General features: G+C 47.0%; 1 protein-coding gene and 1 non-coding gene across 3 annotated transcripts in view; both read right to left on the minus strand.

The window, feature by feature from the left end:
• Positions 1-1698: 1698 nt before the first annotated feature.
• Positions 1699-18870, minus strand: part of DSP (desmoplakin) — a 43840-nt gene continuing 26668 nt past the window's right edge. Inside the window, exons 13-24 of one of the 2 annotated variants that reach the window (XM_061147666.1) lie at positions 18360-18486; positions 17369-17570; positions 16756-16982; positions 15912-16078; positions 15341-15479; positions 14156-14349; positions 12452-12614; positions 11260-11343; positions 10602-10709; positions 9913-10011; positions 6610-8904; positions 1699-5631 (exon numbers count right to left, since the gene is read on the minus strand). In XM_061147666.1, the coding sequence (XP_061003649.1) occupies positions 2395-5631; positions 6610-8904; positions 9913-10011; positions 10602-10709; positions 11260-11343; positions 12452-12614; positions 14156-14349; positions 15341-15479; positions 15912-16078; positions 16756-16982; positions 17369-17570; positions 18360-18486 (7042 nt within the window). In that variant the 3' untranslated portion in view covers positions 1699-2394. The remainder of the gene's footprint in view (positions 5632-6609; positions 8905-9912; positions 10012-10601; positions 10710-11259; positions 11344-12451; positions 12615-14155; positions 14350-15340; positions 15480-15911; positions 16079-16755; positions 16983-17368; positions 17571-18359; positions 18487-18870) is intronic. The other variant, XM_061147667.1, reaches the window with a different exon arrangement.
• On the minus strand, positions 13363-13435 carry TRNAG-UCC (transfer RNA glycine (anticodon UCC)). Its single transcript has one exon. It is a non-coding gene; the product is annotated as a tRNA-Gly (tRNA).

Below are 18870 nucleotides of genomic sequence, written 5' to 3' on the forward strand. Positions count from 1 at the left end.
ATCAATAATTAAATAATCAATTTAAATAAATAATTAAAAATTCTCCCATGGTTCCATGGACTTCTTTTGAATAAGTAAATCATTGATAATTGACAGTCATAATGATGCTGTCAACATAAGTGAGCAATGCAGGAGGCATTTACTAAAGGATAAGGAGAACTTGTCATATTGATTCAGGCCATTAATAATCAATGTCCATTTATATCCTGTGAGTAATCTGGCCTTTTTTTTTTTTTTTCACCATCATAATTTTTATTGAGGCTCAAATGGTCCCAAGTTTGGCCAGTGGAAACCACTATAACCACCTGTCTCTCTGACACATCCTGTTAGCCCTCAAGTACTTTCCTCTTTTGTTTAACCCACGTTCACTTTATCAGCCCTTTTGGTTTCCCCAGATAGTTTTAATAACTCCTACAATCTAATCCTTCTTTATTTTTTTCTTTTCCCCAAGCCTGATGCCAAATCTTTGCTTTCCTTTGCACTTGTTTCCATGAGGCAAAGAAACAGTGGAGGATACTTTTGTGAACAACTATTTTCAAAGGTAAATAGCAGAGTTCTCTCTCTCTCTCACACACACACACACACACACAAATAAAGTTAATAATATGGAAATAGTCCCGTAGCTGCAAGTGGATGTGCTGTAAGAAGAACTCTATTCACACTCGGCCCACAGCATCCTTTTCATTTGCATTTACATAGTTTAACAAGTCTCCTGGAAAATGTGAGGCTATTTCTGGATGTGAAGTGATGACGGTCATTGAAAATTTCCCTTTCCTGTGGATGTACAGCGTATGTGAACCAGATCAAACCTCAGCCCAGGTCAAGTATGTCCACTCTCCAGGACCCGACCCTCTCAGCTCAGAACTTAATGCAGCTCTGGCAGCAGCTTGGAGCGGGTGTGACATTTCAACCCAAAGAACTCCTTTACACTGCTTCCGGATGCTCTGTTCATTACCATTTCCTAAAGAGGTCTCCTGACCCCTGTTCTAGGTTAGGCCTTCAGGATGGACTCAATTGTGTCCCCTCCAAAATTCATAGGTTGAAGCCAAAACCTCCAACGTGACTGTATTTGGAGACAAGGTGTTTACAGAGTAAATTAAGTGTTAAGTTTAAATGAGGTCATAACCGTAGGGCCCCTAATGTGATAGAACTAGTTTTCTTTGATCTGAAGAATAGGCTTCAACAGAGAACCAAGAACTCTTCTGGAATCCGTTTCACAGATTCAAAATCAATTCTTTCCTCTTAGGGGACAAAAATGCAACCATGTAGTTTAAGGCTACCCAAAATGGAATCTTAGCCACTTCATGTTTTTAAAGGGTATAACCGTGAATTAGCCTATGCTATTCACTGCCCAGAATAAACCAGAAGTATGTGCAGACCTCTGACCTGGTCTCTTTACACAGGCTTCTTTCCAAGACGCTACCTAGTACAGAAATGTTGAAAAAACTACCTTCAGAAGACCAACTTCTAACAAGAATTCAGAACTAAAGCAGCTTTTTAATGGTCTTTCATATTGAATCTGGGTCTCCTGCACTGCAGGCAGAGTCTTTACCATCTGAGCCACTGGGGGAGCCTAATAGGTACTTGGTAAACAATTTTAGACGTATTTTACAATAAACAGAAAGCTTCTGCTAAGTGCTCTTGTGTGTATGAACATATTATGAAATCAAAACGCAAAAATTTCAAACATTTAAAACTTTATTGCTGGAATAGCAAACTTCATAAAGACACCTTTTAAAAGTACATAGACAATGACAAGCAAAATAAACAGGAAACTTTGAGAGAAGAAAAGCAAAGATTGTTACTATCATGCACATACAGTCAAACTAATACCAAACCAAACAGGAACATTGAAGAGTATATGGGATCATGGGTCATGCAATCCAAGGAGACTTATCCCTAACGTTTGGGTTTCAGAGGGGTTCTTTTTTTGGGGTGGGGTGGGGGGGAGTAGGGTAATTTCTTCCTAATACATAAAATAGATATATTTAGATGAGAAGCAGACTGATGACTGTAAGATCAATTTTATTTTCATCTCCAAGCATAGAAATCTGGGTTATTGGCCAAAAGATGTTCAAGAAGCAGTGATCAAAAATCTAAACACAGAAGAGAGGAAAGAAACTCTAGATTCAATCTGTGCTATCCTTATAACCAACTACTACTTCATAGATACTATATCCAGTGTATTACATTAGTTCAGACGAGCTAAGAAGATAAAAAGCCAGAACAGCCTCTACTACGTATTTCCGCCCCCCCTCCCCTTGGCTATGTTTCCTTAAGCCTAAAAAGTTCTATCACTATCCCGCAAGCACGAGGTTTGCTTTTTCTATGATTGAATACAGTGAAAATTCATATAAATGAGCTCCAAGGTCTAGCCACCTTTCCCACTGATCATTAGTGCCCGATCGAGCTGCTGCTAAAGGAGTAGGAGTAAGAGTAGGAGGAGTTCCCTGTGGCATCGAAGCTTCCTCTCCGGGACCCCGAGCGGGAGCCGGAGCGGGACCCAGAGCGGGAGCCGGAGCGGGAGCCGGAGCGGGAGCCCGGGGCAGAGGACATGTTGTAGGGGCTAGGCAAGCCCTTGGAGGACACAGAGGCGGCCTCCAGCAGGCGCAGGCCAGTGACGTCTTCCACCATGGAGCGGTTGATGGCATCCTTGTAGGATATTTTCAGCTTGGTTTTGGGGCAGGTCAGGATCTTGCCGTAGGTGCTGGTGTCCTGCAGCCTCTGAGCTGCCCGGCCGTCGATGTACCCCTTCCTGATGGCCTCCTCCGTGCTTATCCTCCCTTGTACTTCGGGGTCCACCAGGCCCCCCGTGAGGTACTGGAACTCCAGGAAGCGCTGGCCAGCCTCGTAGGGAAGCCACTTTTCCTTCACGGCCTCTGCCGCCGACATCTTCTTCTTGCCCTTCACTCCTTCAAAGCCAATGAAGGCTTTCTGAGCGGGCTTCAGCCTGGTGGCCATATCCTGGTCAATCAGGCCCTGGGAGACCGCATCCTGGAGAGATAGCTTCTGGCCCGTGGTTGGGTGGATGATGCCGCCCGTGCAGGCCTGAGCCTCCAAGAGCCGCTGCCCACTGATGCTGTCAACAATGCCCCGCTCTATCCCTTCCGAAATGGAGATCTTTTCCAGGTTTTCCGTGTCGAAGATGGCTGCGATGGGGCTGGACTCTTCCAGGGGCTCGGACAGGGAGCTGCTCCTGATGGTTAAATTCCTGACGCTGGAGATGGTGGAGATCTTACTGACGGTCTCGTGTCGGGAGCCGCCAAAGACATCATCGCTGAGGCCGCCCCCGGTGCCGCTGCTACTGCCCACGCCGTTCTTCAAGGAGATCATATCGGCGAACTGAGTGAGGCTGAGGCTGCCGGACCGGTACTGGTCGAAGAACTTCCTGTCAATGAGGCCCTTGTCGATCGTGTCTTGGATGTCGTACTGACTGCCCGTCTTCCTGTCCACCAGGACCACCCGAGTGGAGCCGTCAGAGCCGGTGATGGTTATTTCCTCCCACTCGCACTCCTGCTCACACAGTTCTTTGAAGGTGTCATAATCTATGAGGCCCTTCTTGTAGGCCTCCTGCACGGACATCTCCTTGTTGGTTTCCGGGTCCACGATGACCACTCTGCGCTTCCTGAGGGTGTTCTTCTGGGAGGTCTGCACCTGTTTCTTCTTCTCTTTCAGGGGCAGGAGACAGAGGCCAGTTTCTTCGTCTTTGATGCATCTTTCTTTCAGCTGAAGATACGTAAGGTTTTCTTCAGTGTTCGGGTCAAAGAAGCCTTTGGTATCGTCACTTGGATCCGAGAGAATCTCGCTGAGCTCCTCATTGAAGTAGCCCCTCTTGTAGGCGATGTCGACGGGCAGACGATGACTCTCCTTCGGGTCGATGATCCCACCGGTTGCAATCTGCGCTTCCAGCAGGCGGATGCCATGGCCCTTTTCGATGAGCTCCTTGTTCATGGCTTGGAACAAGGAGATGATGTTTCCTGTTTCAGGGTCATTGTACCCGGTGACGGCTCGTTCCGCAGACAGGAGCTTCTCCTTGAACTCAATGCCAACCAGGCCCCGTTTGTAGGCTTCCTCCACCGGTAACCTCAAGTTGCTCACGGGATCCACGATGAAGCCAGTCGCTGCCTGTGCTTCCAGCAGCTCCAGGGCGGTGCCGGGGCGGACCAAACCAATTTTCATGGCCTCGTAGATGCCAAGCTTCTGTTTCGTGGTCTCATTGTAGATGCCCGCAATGCAGCTTGAACCCTGGAGGAAGTCCTTAATTCTCTCACCAACCTCGTCGTAAGAAATCTGACCCGACTCCAGTTCATTGACAGTGGACGGTCTCAATATGCCAGAGTCGACCAGCTCGGAGACGGTCACGGGCTGTCTGATTCCTTGGAAGGACATGCTTCTTTTCTGTACTGACAGCAGGAGCAGTCCAGTGTGTGGTTCGATTCTGCACCGCTCCCTCAGCTGCATGTAACTGACCTTCTTTTTGGTGATTGGATCCACGAAGTTCTTCTGACTATCCCGGGGGTCGTTCAGGGAACGATACAGATCTCTGTCAATCAGCCCGCGGGCCAAGGCCACATCTTTCGGCAAAAAGACGCTGTTCACGGGGTCCACCACGCCCCCCGAAGCGATCTGGGCTTCCAGCAGACGCATTCCGGTCTCTCGATCAATCAGATTTTTCTTGATGGCCTCTGACACAGACACGGTCTTGCCGGAAAACGGGTCATCGAAGCCGGTGATGGCCTTCTCCGCTGTGTATATCTGCTGCCGGTCATCGAAGTCGATGAGGTCCCGTGCTATGGCGTTGTCTACCGTCAGCTTCTCGTTCCTGTGGGGATCGATTATGCCGCCCGTGGCCGCCTGGGCTTCCAGGAGCATGACTGTGGATTCCGGGGTGATCAACTTCTTTCTCTTGGCCTCCACCAAGGAGTACTTCTCCTTCGGGGAAGCGGACGCCCCAGCGATGGCTCCCGCTCCCCGGAGGAAAGGCTGGATCTCAGAAGCGACTTCCTCCACGGACTTCTTCCCCTTCAGCAGCTTGTCCAGGGTCGCCTTGTCGATCAGCTGGCACTCATAGAGTTGCATGGCCGTCACCTTCTTCCTCAGGCCGTCGAACACCAGCTTGGAGGAGTCCACGGACCACTCGTACTCGGTCTGGGTCTCGCGGTGGGACCCGTAGGGGCGCTGCTTGAGCCTGTCGATCTCCCTCTGCAGCCGGCAGCGCTCCGTCTCCAGCTGGGACTGCGTCTCCCGGCTGGAGTCCTCCAGCTTCCGCCGGCACCGCTCCTCGATCCGCTTGATCTCCGCCTGCAGCCTTTCGATCTCGCTCCGGAGGCTGTTCTTCTCTCTCTCGCTCTTCTCTCGCTCCGACTCGATCTTCCTGATGGCCTCCTCCTTGCGGGAGTACTGCGTCTTCCACTGGTTCAGGTCATTCTGGATCTGCTGTTTCTCGCACTCCAGGCGCTGCTTCACCCGGCTTTCCGCCTCCAGGGTCGTTTTGGCGCGACTCAGCTCCTCCTCCAGCCTCTGCAGCCTGGCCTTGTCTTGTTCCAGGACTTTGATTTTCACCAGCAGGCCCTCCCTCTCCTGCACCACCTGAGTGCATTGACTCTTGGACTCCTGAATCCTATTAGATGCCTAGAATGCAAAGAGAAAGAAATGGAAAAAAAAAAGATTTCATCGTATCATAGGACTATCACCATTTCACCTCTTTTCCTATATTTTTACAACATATAGTTACTTATTTGCCCTTTCCGTCTTTCCTTAGTTGTACTGTTATTTTATCTTACAAGTTCATGGAAAAAAAAAAATCTGTACATATACGTTGCCACTTTGATAAATGGCTTCTATACTTACTATACTTTTCCATAGGAGATACAAGCAGTTGTAGACCTGGTTTACTCTTAATAGTAATTATGGTTTGAACAAATATGGCGAATTTTGTTCCAGGTTATCACACCTGCTGTACCTACATGCCACCTGTCACAGCTATAATGACGTGTTTAATAAAGCTACACGTATCTATGGACATACCCACCCCCCACCCCCAGCCCCACACAAATATTGTTTACAGAAGTCAAACGTGTTAGAGGTTAAAGAAGTGTTAAAATTAGGGGTTAAAAGAGAAGCCAAACAAAAAGAAACATATTAGGGCCAGGATGAAAAGAGCACAGAATAATGCATGCAGAAAAATCATGAGAAGCAAGCAAAAAAAAAGTGATTTAAAAATTGTGCAGAAAGCGTGCAATTTAACGTGGCTCAAAAAGCCCCTTTAACGTGGCTTTTACTTAGGAAGATTTTAACTACAAACGTAGGTCACAGCTCACAAGGTAAGAGCCGTCTTCTCAAAAACAGAGTGGCACATCGAGAGGAAGTGATGTCAGGTCTTACCCCCGGCGGAGGTTCTAAAGGCGGAGCCAGCGTGGGTTACACAGAGAAAACCGGTGAGAGAAGAGACAGGCCAACCGCACCGCAATCACTCCACCGCGGGTCTGATGAGGACAGACAGCGGCAAAGAGAAAACGTGAGAGGGCTGCAAGCCTCCAGCCCGGCGGAGAGGACCGCGGTGGGGATTAGTGGAGCGGCAACAAGCAGCGATCAAATATTTGTGAATACCTCTAAGGCCTGCTTTTGGAATCTCTCAATTTCCTGTCTCAAGTTTTCCCTCTCTCTCTGTAAATCGTTAATCAGGCCCTGCAGCTCCAGCGTGCGGTTGTTGCTGATCTGCAGCTGGCTCCGGAGCTCCGCGATGGTGGCGTTCTTGTCGAGGTCGGCCTCGCTGCGGCCCCGCCGGAGGTCGTCGTACTCCAGCCGCAGCTGGCGGAGCTCCTCCTCCAGCATCAGGTGCTCCTTGGTGAGGCTCTCGGTCAACGACTGCAGCCGCTCGATCTCGATCTTGCTCTCGTTCAGGCTGCGGCTCTTGTCCTCGATGGCCTTCTGGAAGTGCTCGTTGCGCACCTGCGCCTGCCTGATGCTCTCCTGCTCCTGGAGCAGCTGCCGCCGCAGGGCCTCAGCCTCAGAGGCCAGCCTCCGCAGCTCGTCCTGGGTCCTCTGTTTCTCCCGCAGGTGGCCGTCCAGCGTGTCCCGCTGCTGCCGCAACTCATCCTCGCTCCGCTTCTTCACGATGGACGCCTGCTCCAGCTGCTGGGTCAGGCTGGTGACCTTGATCGCCTGCTCCTTCAGGGTCCTCCGCAGGCCCTCCAGCTCCTCCTCCAGCTTCTTCCTCTTGGAGGAGTCCTCGGAGGCCGCCCTCTTCAGCCTGGCCAGCTCCTCCTCCGCCTTCTGCTTCTGCAGCTGCAGCTCCTTCAGGGAGGTCTGGAAGCGAGCGATGTCCTGGTCCCGGACGGTCCTCTCCTGGGACACCCGCTCATAGTCCAGCCTCAGGCGCAGCAGCTCCTGTTCTTGCACCTTCAGCTTGCTGATGGTCTCCGTGGCACTGCTGTGAGCTTTCTGCAGTTCGCCCTGGGCCCTCTGCAGCCTGGCGTTTTCATCCTCCAGGCACTTCCTCTGGCTGGTTTCCGTCTCGATCAGCTGCTTCAACCTGTCAATCTCCTTGTTTTTGTCCTGGATTGTCTTGGCAGCGTCGTCCAGAGACTGCTTGTACCGGGCACTCTCTTCCGTCCGCATCTGTGTCACCTGCCTCAGCTCAATCTCCAGCTGCTGTTTCCGCTGCGACATCTCCGAGCCGGTGGCCTTCTGCTGTTGGACGTTCTCTTCGACCCTCCTGAGGGTCTCCGTGGTCTGGGCCAGAGTGTTCTTCAGCCTCTTGACCTCTTCCGAGAGGCTGCGGTTTTCCCTGGTGAGGGTGTCTATCTGGGCCCGGTAGCCGCCGGTGTCCTCTTCCTTCTGCAGGGTGAGCTGGTGGATGGTCGTCTTGGTGATGTTGATCTCCGTCTCAAACTGGTTCTTTAAGCTGATGATTTCCTCGTCGTAATTGGCCCTTACCTTAGCCAGTTCACTCTCATATTCCCAGCGGCGCTTGGCCTCCTCCTGGAACTCAGCTTTGAGTCTTTCGATCTCCTTGTTTTTGTCCTGGATGGTCTTGGCCGCCTCCTCCAGGGACTGCTTGTGCCTGGCGTTGTCCTCGGAGCGCTGCTGGATGACCTGCTTCAGCTCTATCTCCAGGTGCTGCTTCTTCTGCAGCACCTCCGAGCCGCAGGCCTTCTGCTGCAGGGCGTCCTCCTCGGCCCGCCTCCGCTGCTCCGTGGTCTGCAGGATGCTGTCGTTGAGGCGGACGATCTCCTCCTTCAGGTCTCGGTTCTCCCTCGAGAGTCTATCGAGCTGGTTCCGGAGGTTTTTGGAATCATCCTCTTTCTGCATGGATATCTCTTTGATGGTAGTCTTGGTGATGTTAATCTCTGTTTCATACTTGTTCCTTAAATTACTCATCTCCTCATTATAGTGGTTTCTTACCTTTGCCAGCTCATTTTCGTATTCTCTCTTCCGGGCACCCTCCTCTTGCAGCAGCACTCTCAACCTCTCTATCTCGAACTCCTTCTCTTTGATGGCCTTCTCAGACTCCATCTTCTGCCAGCCGAGGCTCTCCTTCTCGTTCTGCCGTGCTTTCTGCAGCTGGTCGTAGTCGCTCTTCTGCTGGTCAAACCTGTCCTCCACGGCCTTTCTCCTGCGCTTCTCATCCTCGATCTCGTACGTCAGCCGGGTGATCTTCTCGTTGAGTTCCTTGATCTGCCCGTAGCACTTGTCTAGGTTTTGCTTGGCCGACTTGCCGTCCAGCTCAGCCTGTCTCTTCAGCTCCTCCAGGCTCACGAGCTTAGCTTTGAACTGGGAGCACTCGGCCTGGTATTTCTGCAGGTTCTGATCCAGGAATTTGTTCTTATTGCAGTTCTCAGAGTTGGCGTCTCGGGCCAGCCTGAGCTCCTCTTCCAGAACCTCGATCTTGGTATTTTTCAGCTGTGGAAGGGAAATCAGAGAGGGTGTTGAAAGAAACATACCTCAACATCGTAAGAAAGAAGTGGTACTTCCTCCCAGCAGACCCATGTGCCTTCTTCACTTCTTGTTGCACAACTGCACACGCACACACAGACAAGCACGTAAAGAGTGATACAAGGCAAAAGCTACCAGGCAAAAAAATTCAAGAAATCTGTATTCTTGTTATTCTTCCATCGGGTGCTTGCATGATCTTAGTAAGGGACCTATCTTCTTTGAATTTCAGCTTCCTTCATATCTATAAATGAAGGAATTTCTTTCAAGACCAAAAGCTTATGATTTCCTAAATTATGCATCCTTAATTTCCAGGCATAAAGTAAGTTTCCATATAAACTCACAGCATGAGCATTAGAAGTGAGGTTTAAATTCAACAATCACCTGACGTGAAAAATTCAAATCCAGCGAGTGCTGGGTGTTCTTCTTAATTTAACACAAAGAAATAAAGCTAATTCCTTGACCAAATATTAAATTGAAATTCCTGGGGGTTTTGACAAAGTAAAATAGCTATACTTTTGAAAACATGACCTCAGTCCATTCCGAGCAGTGAACTGGAGAATAGGACTGACACCTGATTTATGAAGGAACTGCATTATACTAACTATTTAGAGGAAATACAGTTTTACCAAGGAGTATCCGTGTTAAAATGAGGCAGTGAGGGGAAAAAAAAATTGGGCCTGTATACACTGCTATATTTAAAATGGATAACCAACAGGGACCTACTGTAGAGCACATGGAACTCTGCTCCATGTTATGTGGCGGCCGGGATGGGAGGAGGCCTTGGGGGGAAAAAGGTACCTGTGTGTGTATGGCTGAGTCCCTTCTCTGTTCATGTGAAACTATCACAACACTGTGTGCTAATCGGCTGTACCCCAGTACAAAAGAAAAAGTGAAAACACCCAACGAGGCTGTAATAATTTAAGTTCCATTCTATTTTCTTTTCAATCGTCCATGGAAATAAAGTGAGTAGGTTACCTTCAGATCTTCCAAACTCTTCAGCATCTCACTTAAGAATCTGTAATAGTCTCCGGACCTTGTAAGAAGCTCTATGTACCGAGCATGCATATCTGCAGCCTTGGAGGAAAGATACACAAGGACTAGTCAATGACATTGCATTCAAAAGAAGTCCTGTACAAGCTGACCAGTTCTGTTTCTAAAACAAACCAGTAGTGAAATTATAACTTAAAGAGTGAATTCCCTTTTTTCATCTGTGCTAATTCCAAAATCCAATAAAACAATAAAGTGCAATAAAACGAAGGGCCTAAAACCGTGCATTTTAGCCTCATCCCTCTAGGGTATGCCCCCTAAACCATCTGATATGGGTGACGCTCTCTGAAATCTTTGAGAAGTTGTCTTCAGAAACTGACTAGATATTTTCCACTTTTTAAATGTCTCCCTCAATAAACCCAGAATTTAAGCCCGGTTTCTGCAGAGAGCCTAATGTATAAATAGACCCAGACTTCTCACGGATCATTTCCTAAAATGCACGTTATACTGATGATTTACACTAGAGAGAGGATAACCTACTAAACCTTTTTGAACGGATACCCTCCCTATAGCAAGAAATGAATTTGGGGAGGGTGGGGAAGACAGGAAGGGGACAGGGAAGAAGGAAGATGCAGACAGAGGGGTAGGCTCTCAGAGAGAGGTAATGACTTATCTACCTCTTGCAGAATCACCCCAGAAGGAGACTGGATCACGGTTCTCTTGATAGGGATACTCAGAAGAGTTTCCAGGCCTGAGGTGTATGATGCCAGCTGCAGTTCATAATCCTGCAGGATAACGACGTTTCAGAAAAACATACCTAAGTGACTTAAAAGGAGTCACTGGCAGCTACAATTCCAGTTTTAAATCACCACACTGTACTTCTGATGTCCAATCCCAAAGGCTATAATGTGCTGCTAGCGTCCAAGCGTCATACAATAGTATTAAACCAAGTGGCACATCTTTATAAGCTAAGCAGAGATTTCTGCACACACCACCAGTCTAAAGATGAAGACCAGCCCACTGCCATAGATACTGCCAGTGTATAATGAATTCAAGCTAATGGATCAAAAGCGTATATGGTTTGCTCAGAAGAGAATACACAAAAGCCATAATCGCTGTCCTCAAGAAGTTTATCATCTTTAAAGTGAATCAGAAAATAATGTAGTCAATAACGTTCTTTTTTAATAAAAAAAACAGAGAACACTTCATGAATTTGCATGAGGGCTGGGCTGATCTTCTTTGTATGGTTCCCATTTTAATATACATGCCGCCACAGCAAACACCATTCATAATATTCTTGATGGAACACCAACATGCTTTCTGAAACCAACATACCTTAATTGAATTTGCACAAAGTTCAGCAATTTTTTGTACTTCTTCTGATTTGTCTCGTTTGCCACTTATCTCACTGTGCAAGTTCTATACAGAAAAGAAAATATTTACAAATGTTAAAGTGTACACATACTTTAAAATAAATGTTTTTTCATTCTTTAACCACTGTTATTTGTTTTTTTCCCCTCCTCAGCTTAAGACCTGTTCTGACCCCATAGTCTCACAATTAAACCTCAGGAGATAAATATGTTTTCTATTCAGAAAATAGAAGGAAGATCTTCAACTTCTTATGACCTAAGAGGTTACTATCTGGTCAGCACTCTTTTCTGGTCCTGCTAACTCAATTTGTAAAGATACTTTACTACAACATAACATTATTTCTATGTTCATAATTGCACTTCTTTGTAAATATCTCAAGTGCTTTTCCTCTGGGCATTATTTAAGCATTACCAAAATGAACTAGTATTATTAAAGATTTATCATTTCATGAAAAAATACACACACCCCTATGTTCACAGCAGCATTATTTATTTCCAAGCATTATTCCAGCATTATTTCCAAGAAATGGAAACAATCTAATGTCCATCAACAGATGAATGGATAAGGAAGATATGGTATATATACACAATGGAATATTGTTCAGCCATAAAAAAACAAATGAAATAATGCCATTTGCAGCAACATAGATGGACCAAGAGATTGTCATACTAAGTGAAGTCAGAAAGAGAAAGACAAATACCATATAATATCACTTATATGTGCAATCTCAAATATGACACAGATGAATTTATCTATGAAATAAAATAGATTCACAGACATAGAGAAACAGTCTTGTGGTTGCTGAGTGTGTGTGTTGGTGGGGAGACATAGACTGGGAATTTGGGATTAGCAGATGCAAACTTTTACATATAGAATGGAAAAACAACATGTCCTACTGTATAGCATAGGACACTATATTCAATATCCTGTAATAAACCATAATGGAAAAGAATATGAAAAAGAATGTATATTTATGTATAACTGAATCACTTTGCTGTACATCTGAAACTAACACAACAGTGTAAATCAACTATATGCCAATAAAATGCATTTTTAAAAAAAACTTATCACTTTAAACCTCGCTACTGCTACGAAAGCCAGAGGAAAATACAGCTTATACCCAGTGAAATTCATATAATGACAAATCTGCTTATACCTTCTGCTCATTCAAAAATCTCATGACCGTGTTGGAATCTCCAAACTTCATGGATTCTAAGCTATCCTGGCGGCGTTTGGCATCGTAGAGCCATTTGCAGAAAGTCTGATAGTTATCACGGTAATTCCTCAGTTGCTTGATTTGTTTCTCCAGGTCCCATAACCTGGTGAAAATAAGAGATAATAAAATTATTAAAGCGTCACTATTGCTCTGCGATAGTATTTAACACAGAGTTACCAGATGACCCAGCAATGCCACCAGGCACACACTCAAGAGAACTGAAAACATACATCCACACAAAAGTTAACACGTGAATGTTCACAGCAGCACGTCACGAGAGCCAGAAACTGGGAGCAACCCAAATACACATCCACTGATGGAAGAATAAACAGAATGTGGTAGAGCCATACAATGGAATATTATACAGTCAGAAAAAAGAAGTGAAGTACTGACATGAGCTACACCATGGGTGAACCTGGAAAACGATATGCTAAATGAAAAAATAGAACAGTCACATAAGGACCACATATTATATCTTTCCATTTACATGAAATATCTAGAATAGGCAAATCTATAGACAACAAATACAACGGTGGTTGTTTGGGGCTGGAGGGCTGGGAAGGAATGAGGCAAACTGCCAGTGGGTCCAAGGTGTTTTGTTTTTGGCCATGCCACGCAGATGTGGGATCTTAGTTCCTTGTGAGTGTGAGTGAAGAGTGAGTGAAAGTTGCTCAGTCGTGTCCAACTCTGCGACCCCATGGACTACAGAATCCATGGAATTCTCCAGGCCATAATACTGGAGTGGGTAGCCTTTTCCTTTTCCAGGGGATCTTCCCAACCCAGGGGCTGAACCCAGGTCTCCCACATTGCAGGCAGATTCTTTAACAACTGAGCCACGGGGAAGCCCTTAGTTCCCTGACCAGGGATCAAACCTGTGCCCCCTGCAGTGGAAGTGCAGCGTCTTAACCACTGGACAACCAGGGAAGTCGACAAGGTTTCTTTTTTAGAGTGATGAGAATGTTCTAAACTCAGAATGTGGTGATGGTTACACATTCTGAACTTACTAGAAACAACTGAATTGTATACTTTCAATTGTGAATTGAAAGTGAATTGTATGGCGTGTGAATTATACATCAATAGAGATGTTTTTAGGAGGTGTTTTCAGGAGATGTTTTCAAATCCTCATTTGCAGTAAGGCATTTCTTTTGTACTAAATATAAGATTTAATTTTCACAAAATTTTGGAGAATGCTCCCTCAGAGTCACTACTCCTTCCAACAAACGGTCATAACAGGAGTTTAGAGGGCACAGAAGAGCTTGATCAATGGCTTCCCTTATTTCCCTATGAACCTGGAGGGCATCCGACATAAGTGAGTTCAAGCCTAGCTACTGGGATGAAACCCTCTTCCCACTCCCCACAAAGCTGCCAGGGTGTAAAGAGAGCGCCCAGGGTGCTGAACTGATACACAGAACAAGACCACTGGTCTCTTGTTTTAGATTTTGGCCAGGCCACAAGGCGTATAGGATTTCCGTTCCCCAACCAGGGATCGAACCTACATCCCCTGCATTGGAAGCACAGAGTCTTAAACACTGGACCACCAGGGAAGTCTCCAGAACCACTGTTCTCTTTAGTGATGATGACTTCAAGTGACATTGTATCGGGAACCACCAAACGGGCAGAGAGGGTGGGAGGAGGCTGGCACACCTGTAGTCTATCTGTTTATCGATTCTTTGCCAGCGATCTGTCAGCTGGGTGACCTTTTCGCTGAACTTGCCCAGGTCCAGGTCATACAGTGGATACTGCTGTGAAGTCTGGGAGTGGATCTGCTGGGCTTTCTGCAGTTCTGTCTTCATGGTGGCCAGCAAGGACTTCTTCAAGTTCAAGTCATTTTTAATTTTCTGTCACAGGAAAAAAAAGAGTACAAATTAACCTCATTCCCACTCGATGCTACACTGCAAGGAAAATATCTTTACAGACTGTATTTCCTAACATTTGTGCTAATGACCTAGTCCTTTGTGCTAATCCAAGAAAAAAAAAATTTTTGAAAAAAAAAATTGATGTGTAAACCAGTTTAAGTAGTGCTACATATCACACTCCATTCCATTCCTGGAAAATTATAAAATCTATTAATATTAATATATTTGGGCTTCCCAAGTGGCACAGCATTAAAGAATTCTCCAACCAATGCAGGAGATGCAAGAGATGCACGTTCGATCCTAGGTTGGGAAGATCCCCTGAAGAAGGAAATGGCAGCCCACTCAGTATCCTTGCCTGGGAAACCCCATGGACAGAGGGGCCTGGCGGGCTACAGTCCATGGGGTCACAGAGTCGGACACGACTGAGCACACACACACATTAATGTATTTAACACGGTATCTCAGGCTCTGAGAAGTGCTACAGTACTAGGCTCAGTTGCTAAGTCATGTCCACTCTTTATGACCCCAGGGACTGTAGCTCGCCAGGCTCCTTTGTCCTTGAAATTTCCCAGCAAGAATACTGGAGTGGGTCGCCATTTCCTTCTCCAGAGGATCTTCTCGACCCAGGGACCAAACCTGAGTCTCCTGCGGCTCTTGCACTGAGGGCAGATTCCTTACCGCCGAGGCACTGGGGAAGCCCACCCCAGTACCATAGTACCAGCTTAACTAGGCTGAACTCGCAGCCCCCAGGCTAATCTCACTATAAACGACCTTCTCAGGTTAAGTCCTGCCAGTGTGCTCTGGACAACAGCGTTCTGGTCCTGACAACAGCTGATGTCAACCACGTGTGGCCCACAAAATCCAGCAATCCTGGAAAGTCATGAAGACGTAGTGAAGCTTTATCACTGGGGACTGAGTATTCCGGTGTTTTTTTCAAAACAAAGCGGGCCGCTGTTGAATCGCCTCTCATTACCTTGAGTCCACAGCGGTAAGCCTCCACTTTGTCCAGATCCAGGCACACGGTCTCCTCTTCCGTAAGCCTGGCCTCGTAAACCTTCAGCATGTCTTCTGTCTGCAGAATGGCCTGCAGGAGGGCTCTCACGGTGCACAAGCTGTCAGGAGCCAAAGAGGCAGGTAAAATTGCCAATGGCACAGTTAGACTTTGGCTCTTACCACGCTTCATAAAAGAGAACAATATTAAAGCAGAGAAACACTGATTTTGCTTATTTTAGAAGCAGGACAGCAATGCATTTTTCCCCCCACTTTCATGACTCACAACACCACTTCGCATTAATGGGAGAATTCTAAGCTCTGGCCTGAAGGGGCTGCCTTGGTTAGAAGAGACACTGGAGTTCAGAACAGTGGGACTAGCACCCTAGGCTGGAGGAACCTCTCCCGGAAGCACAGAAAATGAGAGTGAGTCCCCCACGAAAAGACAAACCACAGGCAATGGCTCCAGCAACCAGCACATAAAGCAAATGAAGTCTCACAAAATGAAGCTTGAGAAAAGCTGAATATCTGAGGTCAGTGTCAGTTGCGTTTACCTATTTAAGTAGCCGTCCGTCACGCCGTTGATATTTTCCAGTTTCTGAAACAATCCAAATACCTCATTCTGCAAATAGCAATATTTTTCCGAACCTCTGAAGTTGGCTAGCATGTCCTTCAGCTGGTTGAGAACTTGAGCAATGGCTTGAGAATCATTCTGTACGCTCTGTCCAGAAAGAAAGAAAGCACCTTTGATCTAGCTGTATGCCTCTCACCGTCATTTGTGCCCACAAAAATCCCCCAAAATGTGAATGATTCAAGACAGAGTTGACCCTTCCTGTCCTTCATCAGGGAGGCCTTACCAGCACTGGGTTGATCAACTCTCTTCCTTAGAAAGTACACCTTGGACATTCTTATGCCGTGTCCAGGCCTGGCTGGGCAGAAGGAGCCTGATAACGGAGCACCTAGCCTGCAGTCCCAGCTCCGCGGCTCTGACACCCCCTCCCCAACCAAGTCTCTCCATGTCCATTCCCTGTTTGCAAAGAACATCATTCTACCTGTCTAACCCACATCATACGCTGTTTTGGGCAGAAGCCAAGTTCATGTTTGTGAAAACTTAGGAAATCTACAAAGTGCTACCTTGCAGAAAAGGAAGAACACGGTAGCCTGATTCAGCAACCCATCATCTAACAGCAAAGACGGTTTAATCCCCAGCCTGGAATTGTTCAACAAATTTGGAAGCGTGGGAAAGGAAAAAGGAAGTTGGGCCAGAAGCCTTTTATTGAAAACAAAGGTTTCAATAGGTTTAAACCTAAAAATGTTTAAACCAGGAGGGTTTTTTTATTAGTTCTCAGTTAAATATAAATATACCTGGGATCAAGCAAAATAATAGCGAGCACCTACCTTGAGCTCATTTATTTTCACTGTGATGTGGTGGGAAGACCCCTGATCTGCCAGAAGGATGTTCTTAAGGGCCATCCTGCTCTCACAGAGCTCCATCTGCCGGCGTATCTTCTGGAGCTCTATCAACATCCATGTTTCTTGTTTGTCATTTTCTCTATTGATTTCAATTACTTTATTATGGTTGACGTCTTGGCAGGTACCAAGATGAGTGATTTCAGTCGTGGTTACTGTAAAAATATTAGGACCACAAAAATCAGAGAATTGCCAGCTAGAAGGGGGCGAGGCCTCAAGAAAACAGCCAGGCTGCATGAGAGTGTCGCTACTTCCTTTGATTGGGTTCTGAAAACTTAAGTGTCTTTTTCTTTCTTTTTGAACTTTTTATTGTGTATTGGGGTATAGTCAATTAACAATGTCGTGATACTAATAGCTTCAGGTGAATAGCAAAGGGACTTTGCCATACATATACCTGTATCCATTCTATTCCAACCTAAATGACTTTTGAAGCGTGATATTTCAAAGAAGCGATTCCAAAACAAGATCTGGGCCAACTGCGTCCTTTCTTTTGCAAACTGCATGTATGGTGGCTGCAGAGAGAGAGGGGCTCTGAACCAACCTGTCTGGTGCTGGGGGTGGCCGGGCAGCTGGATGACCAGGGTCTGGTAGTGCTTCTGGGCGTCTGTGAACTGGGTCTGCATCTTCCGCTTGTCGTCATCTCCGAACATCTCCGAACCTTGGCTGTTTCTGATGAACTCTTGGTAATGTAACTCGAGGTCAGATATGGTCTTCATGTAATCTTCCTGCCGCATCGTTTTCAGCTGGAAATAAACCCAGTGGAGGTGTTTCTGACGGCCCCACAGAGTGGCCAAGGGGAGTTTGCTTGGAAATGCACCATGCTGGGGGCGGTGGGAGGGAAGGTGGGTGGCGGGTGGAGGGTAGTGGCCTGGGGCATCACCCCTCAAAGACCCATTAAGACAGAAAAGGTCTTTGAGGATTTAGACCTTGCTCCTAAGAACCACAGTAGTGGGTTGTCAATTTTTTTTCTTCCTATGAAATGTTCTTCTTCAAAGGAAACAGGACTCAGAAACCCCAAGAGTCAAGCGGATCACAGCAAAGCTGCTCTGACTAAGAAGAGTGAAGGGAAGCCCCCAGACTTACCGTTCCATGCCCCTGTCCTCCCAAAGGACCTCTCCCCCTGAGGTTCTTGGACCACAATCTGAAAATTACTGGTCTAGGGTAGCTAATGCTTTGGATTCCAAGAATCCTACCCCACCTTTTACTTCTGTGCTATCCAGTCAATAATTATGACCTCATTTTCCATTATGTCTTCTAAGAAGGGGACCCAGAGGGTCACAGGACCACATGCCTTTGCCACGGGGACTTCTGGCTCGTCGGGTAACTTTAATTAGTCCTCTGTCTCATAAACAGCCTGGTGCAATTCCTCCCGTCTGTGTTGGATGAACTAGGACGTCTAAGGAAGGCTCAGCTGACTCTCCTGCTGACCCACGAAGGCATTAGCCGCACAGCGAGGTTTGCCTGGCAGAAACCGCAGTGCGGGCAGTGGCTGGGCAGCCCCTCTGGGCAGCGAGTGGGTCCTGAGGGCGTACCTTGGCGATGGTCATGGCCTTGATCTTCTCGATATCGATCATGCAGTAGTGCCAGGACACCAGGCTCTTCATGTTGATGTAGAGTTGGTTCCACAGGGCCAGGATGGCTTCGTAGTACTGCTCGATCCTAGGAGGCACAAGGGGAAATACGTGGGTCTGGCTCTCCAAGTTCATCCCGAAGGGGAAACCTGGCCCGATGGCACAGAAAGTTCAAAGGAGAACTAAGAGAGCAACGGGCAAAGGGAACATCTACAAAACATCCAGCATTTCTGTAAGGACGTCCCTGGCGGCTCAGCAGTGAAGGATCCGCCTGCAATGCAGCAGACTCGGGTTGGATCCCTGGGTCGGGAAGATCCCCTGGAGAAGGAAATGGCAACCCACTCCAGTATTCTTGCCTGGGAAATCCCGTGGACAGAGAAGCCTGGTGGGCTACAGTCCATGGGGTTGCAAAGAGTCAGACATGACTTAGCAACTAAACAACAACATTTCGATAGATTTGAACTGATACCCA

The sequence above is a fragment of the Dama dama genome, chromosome 7, assembly GCF_033118175.1.
Source record: "Dama dama isolate Ldn47 chromosome 7, ASM3311817v1, whole genome shotgun sequence".
NCBI classification, from domain to species: Eukaryota; Metazoa; Chordata; class Mammalia; order Artiodactyla; family Cervidae; genus Dama; species Dama dama.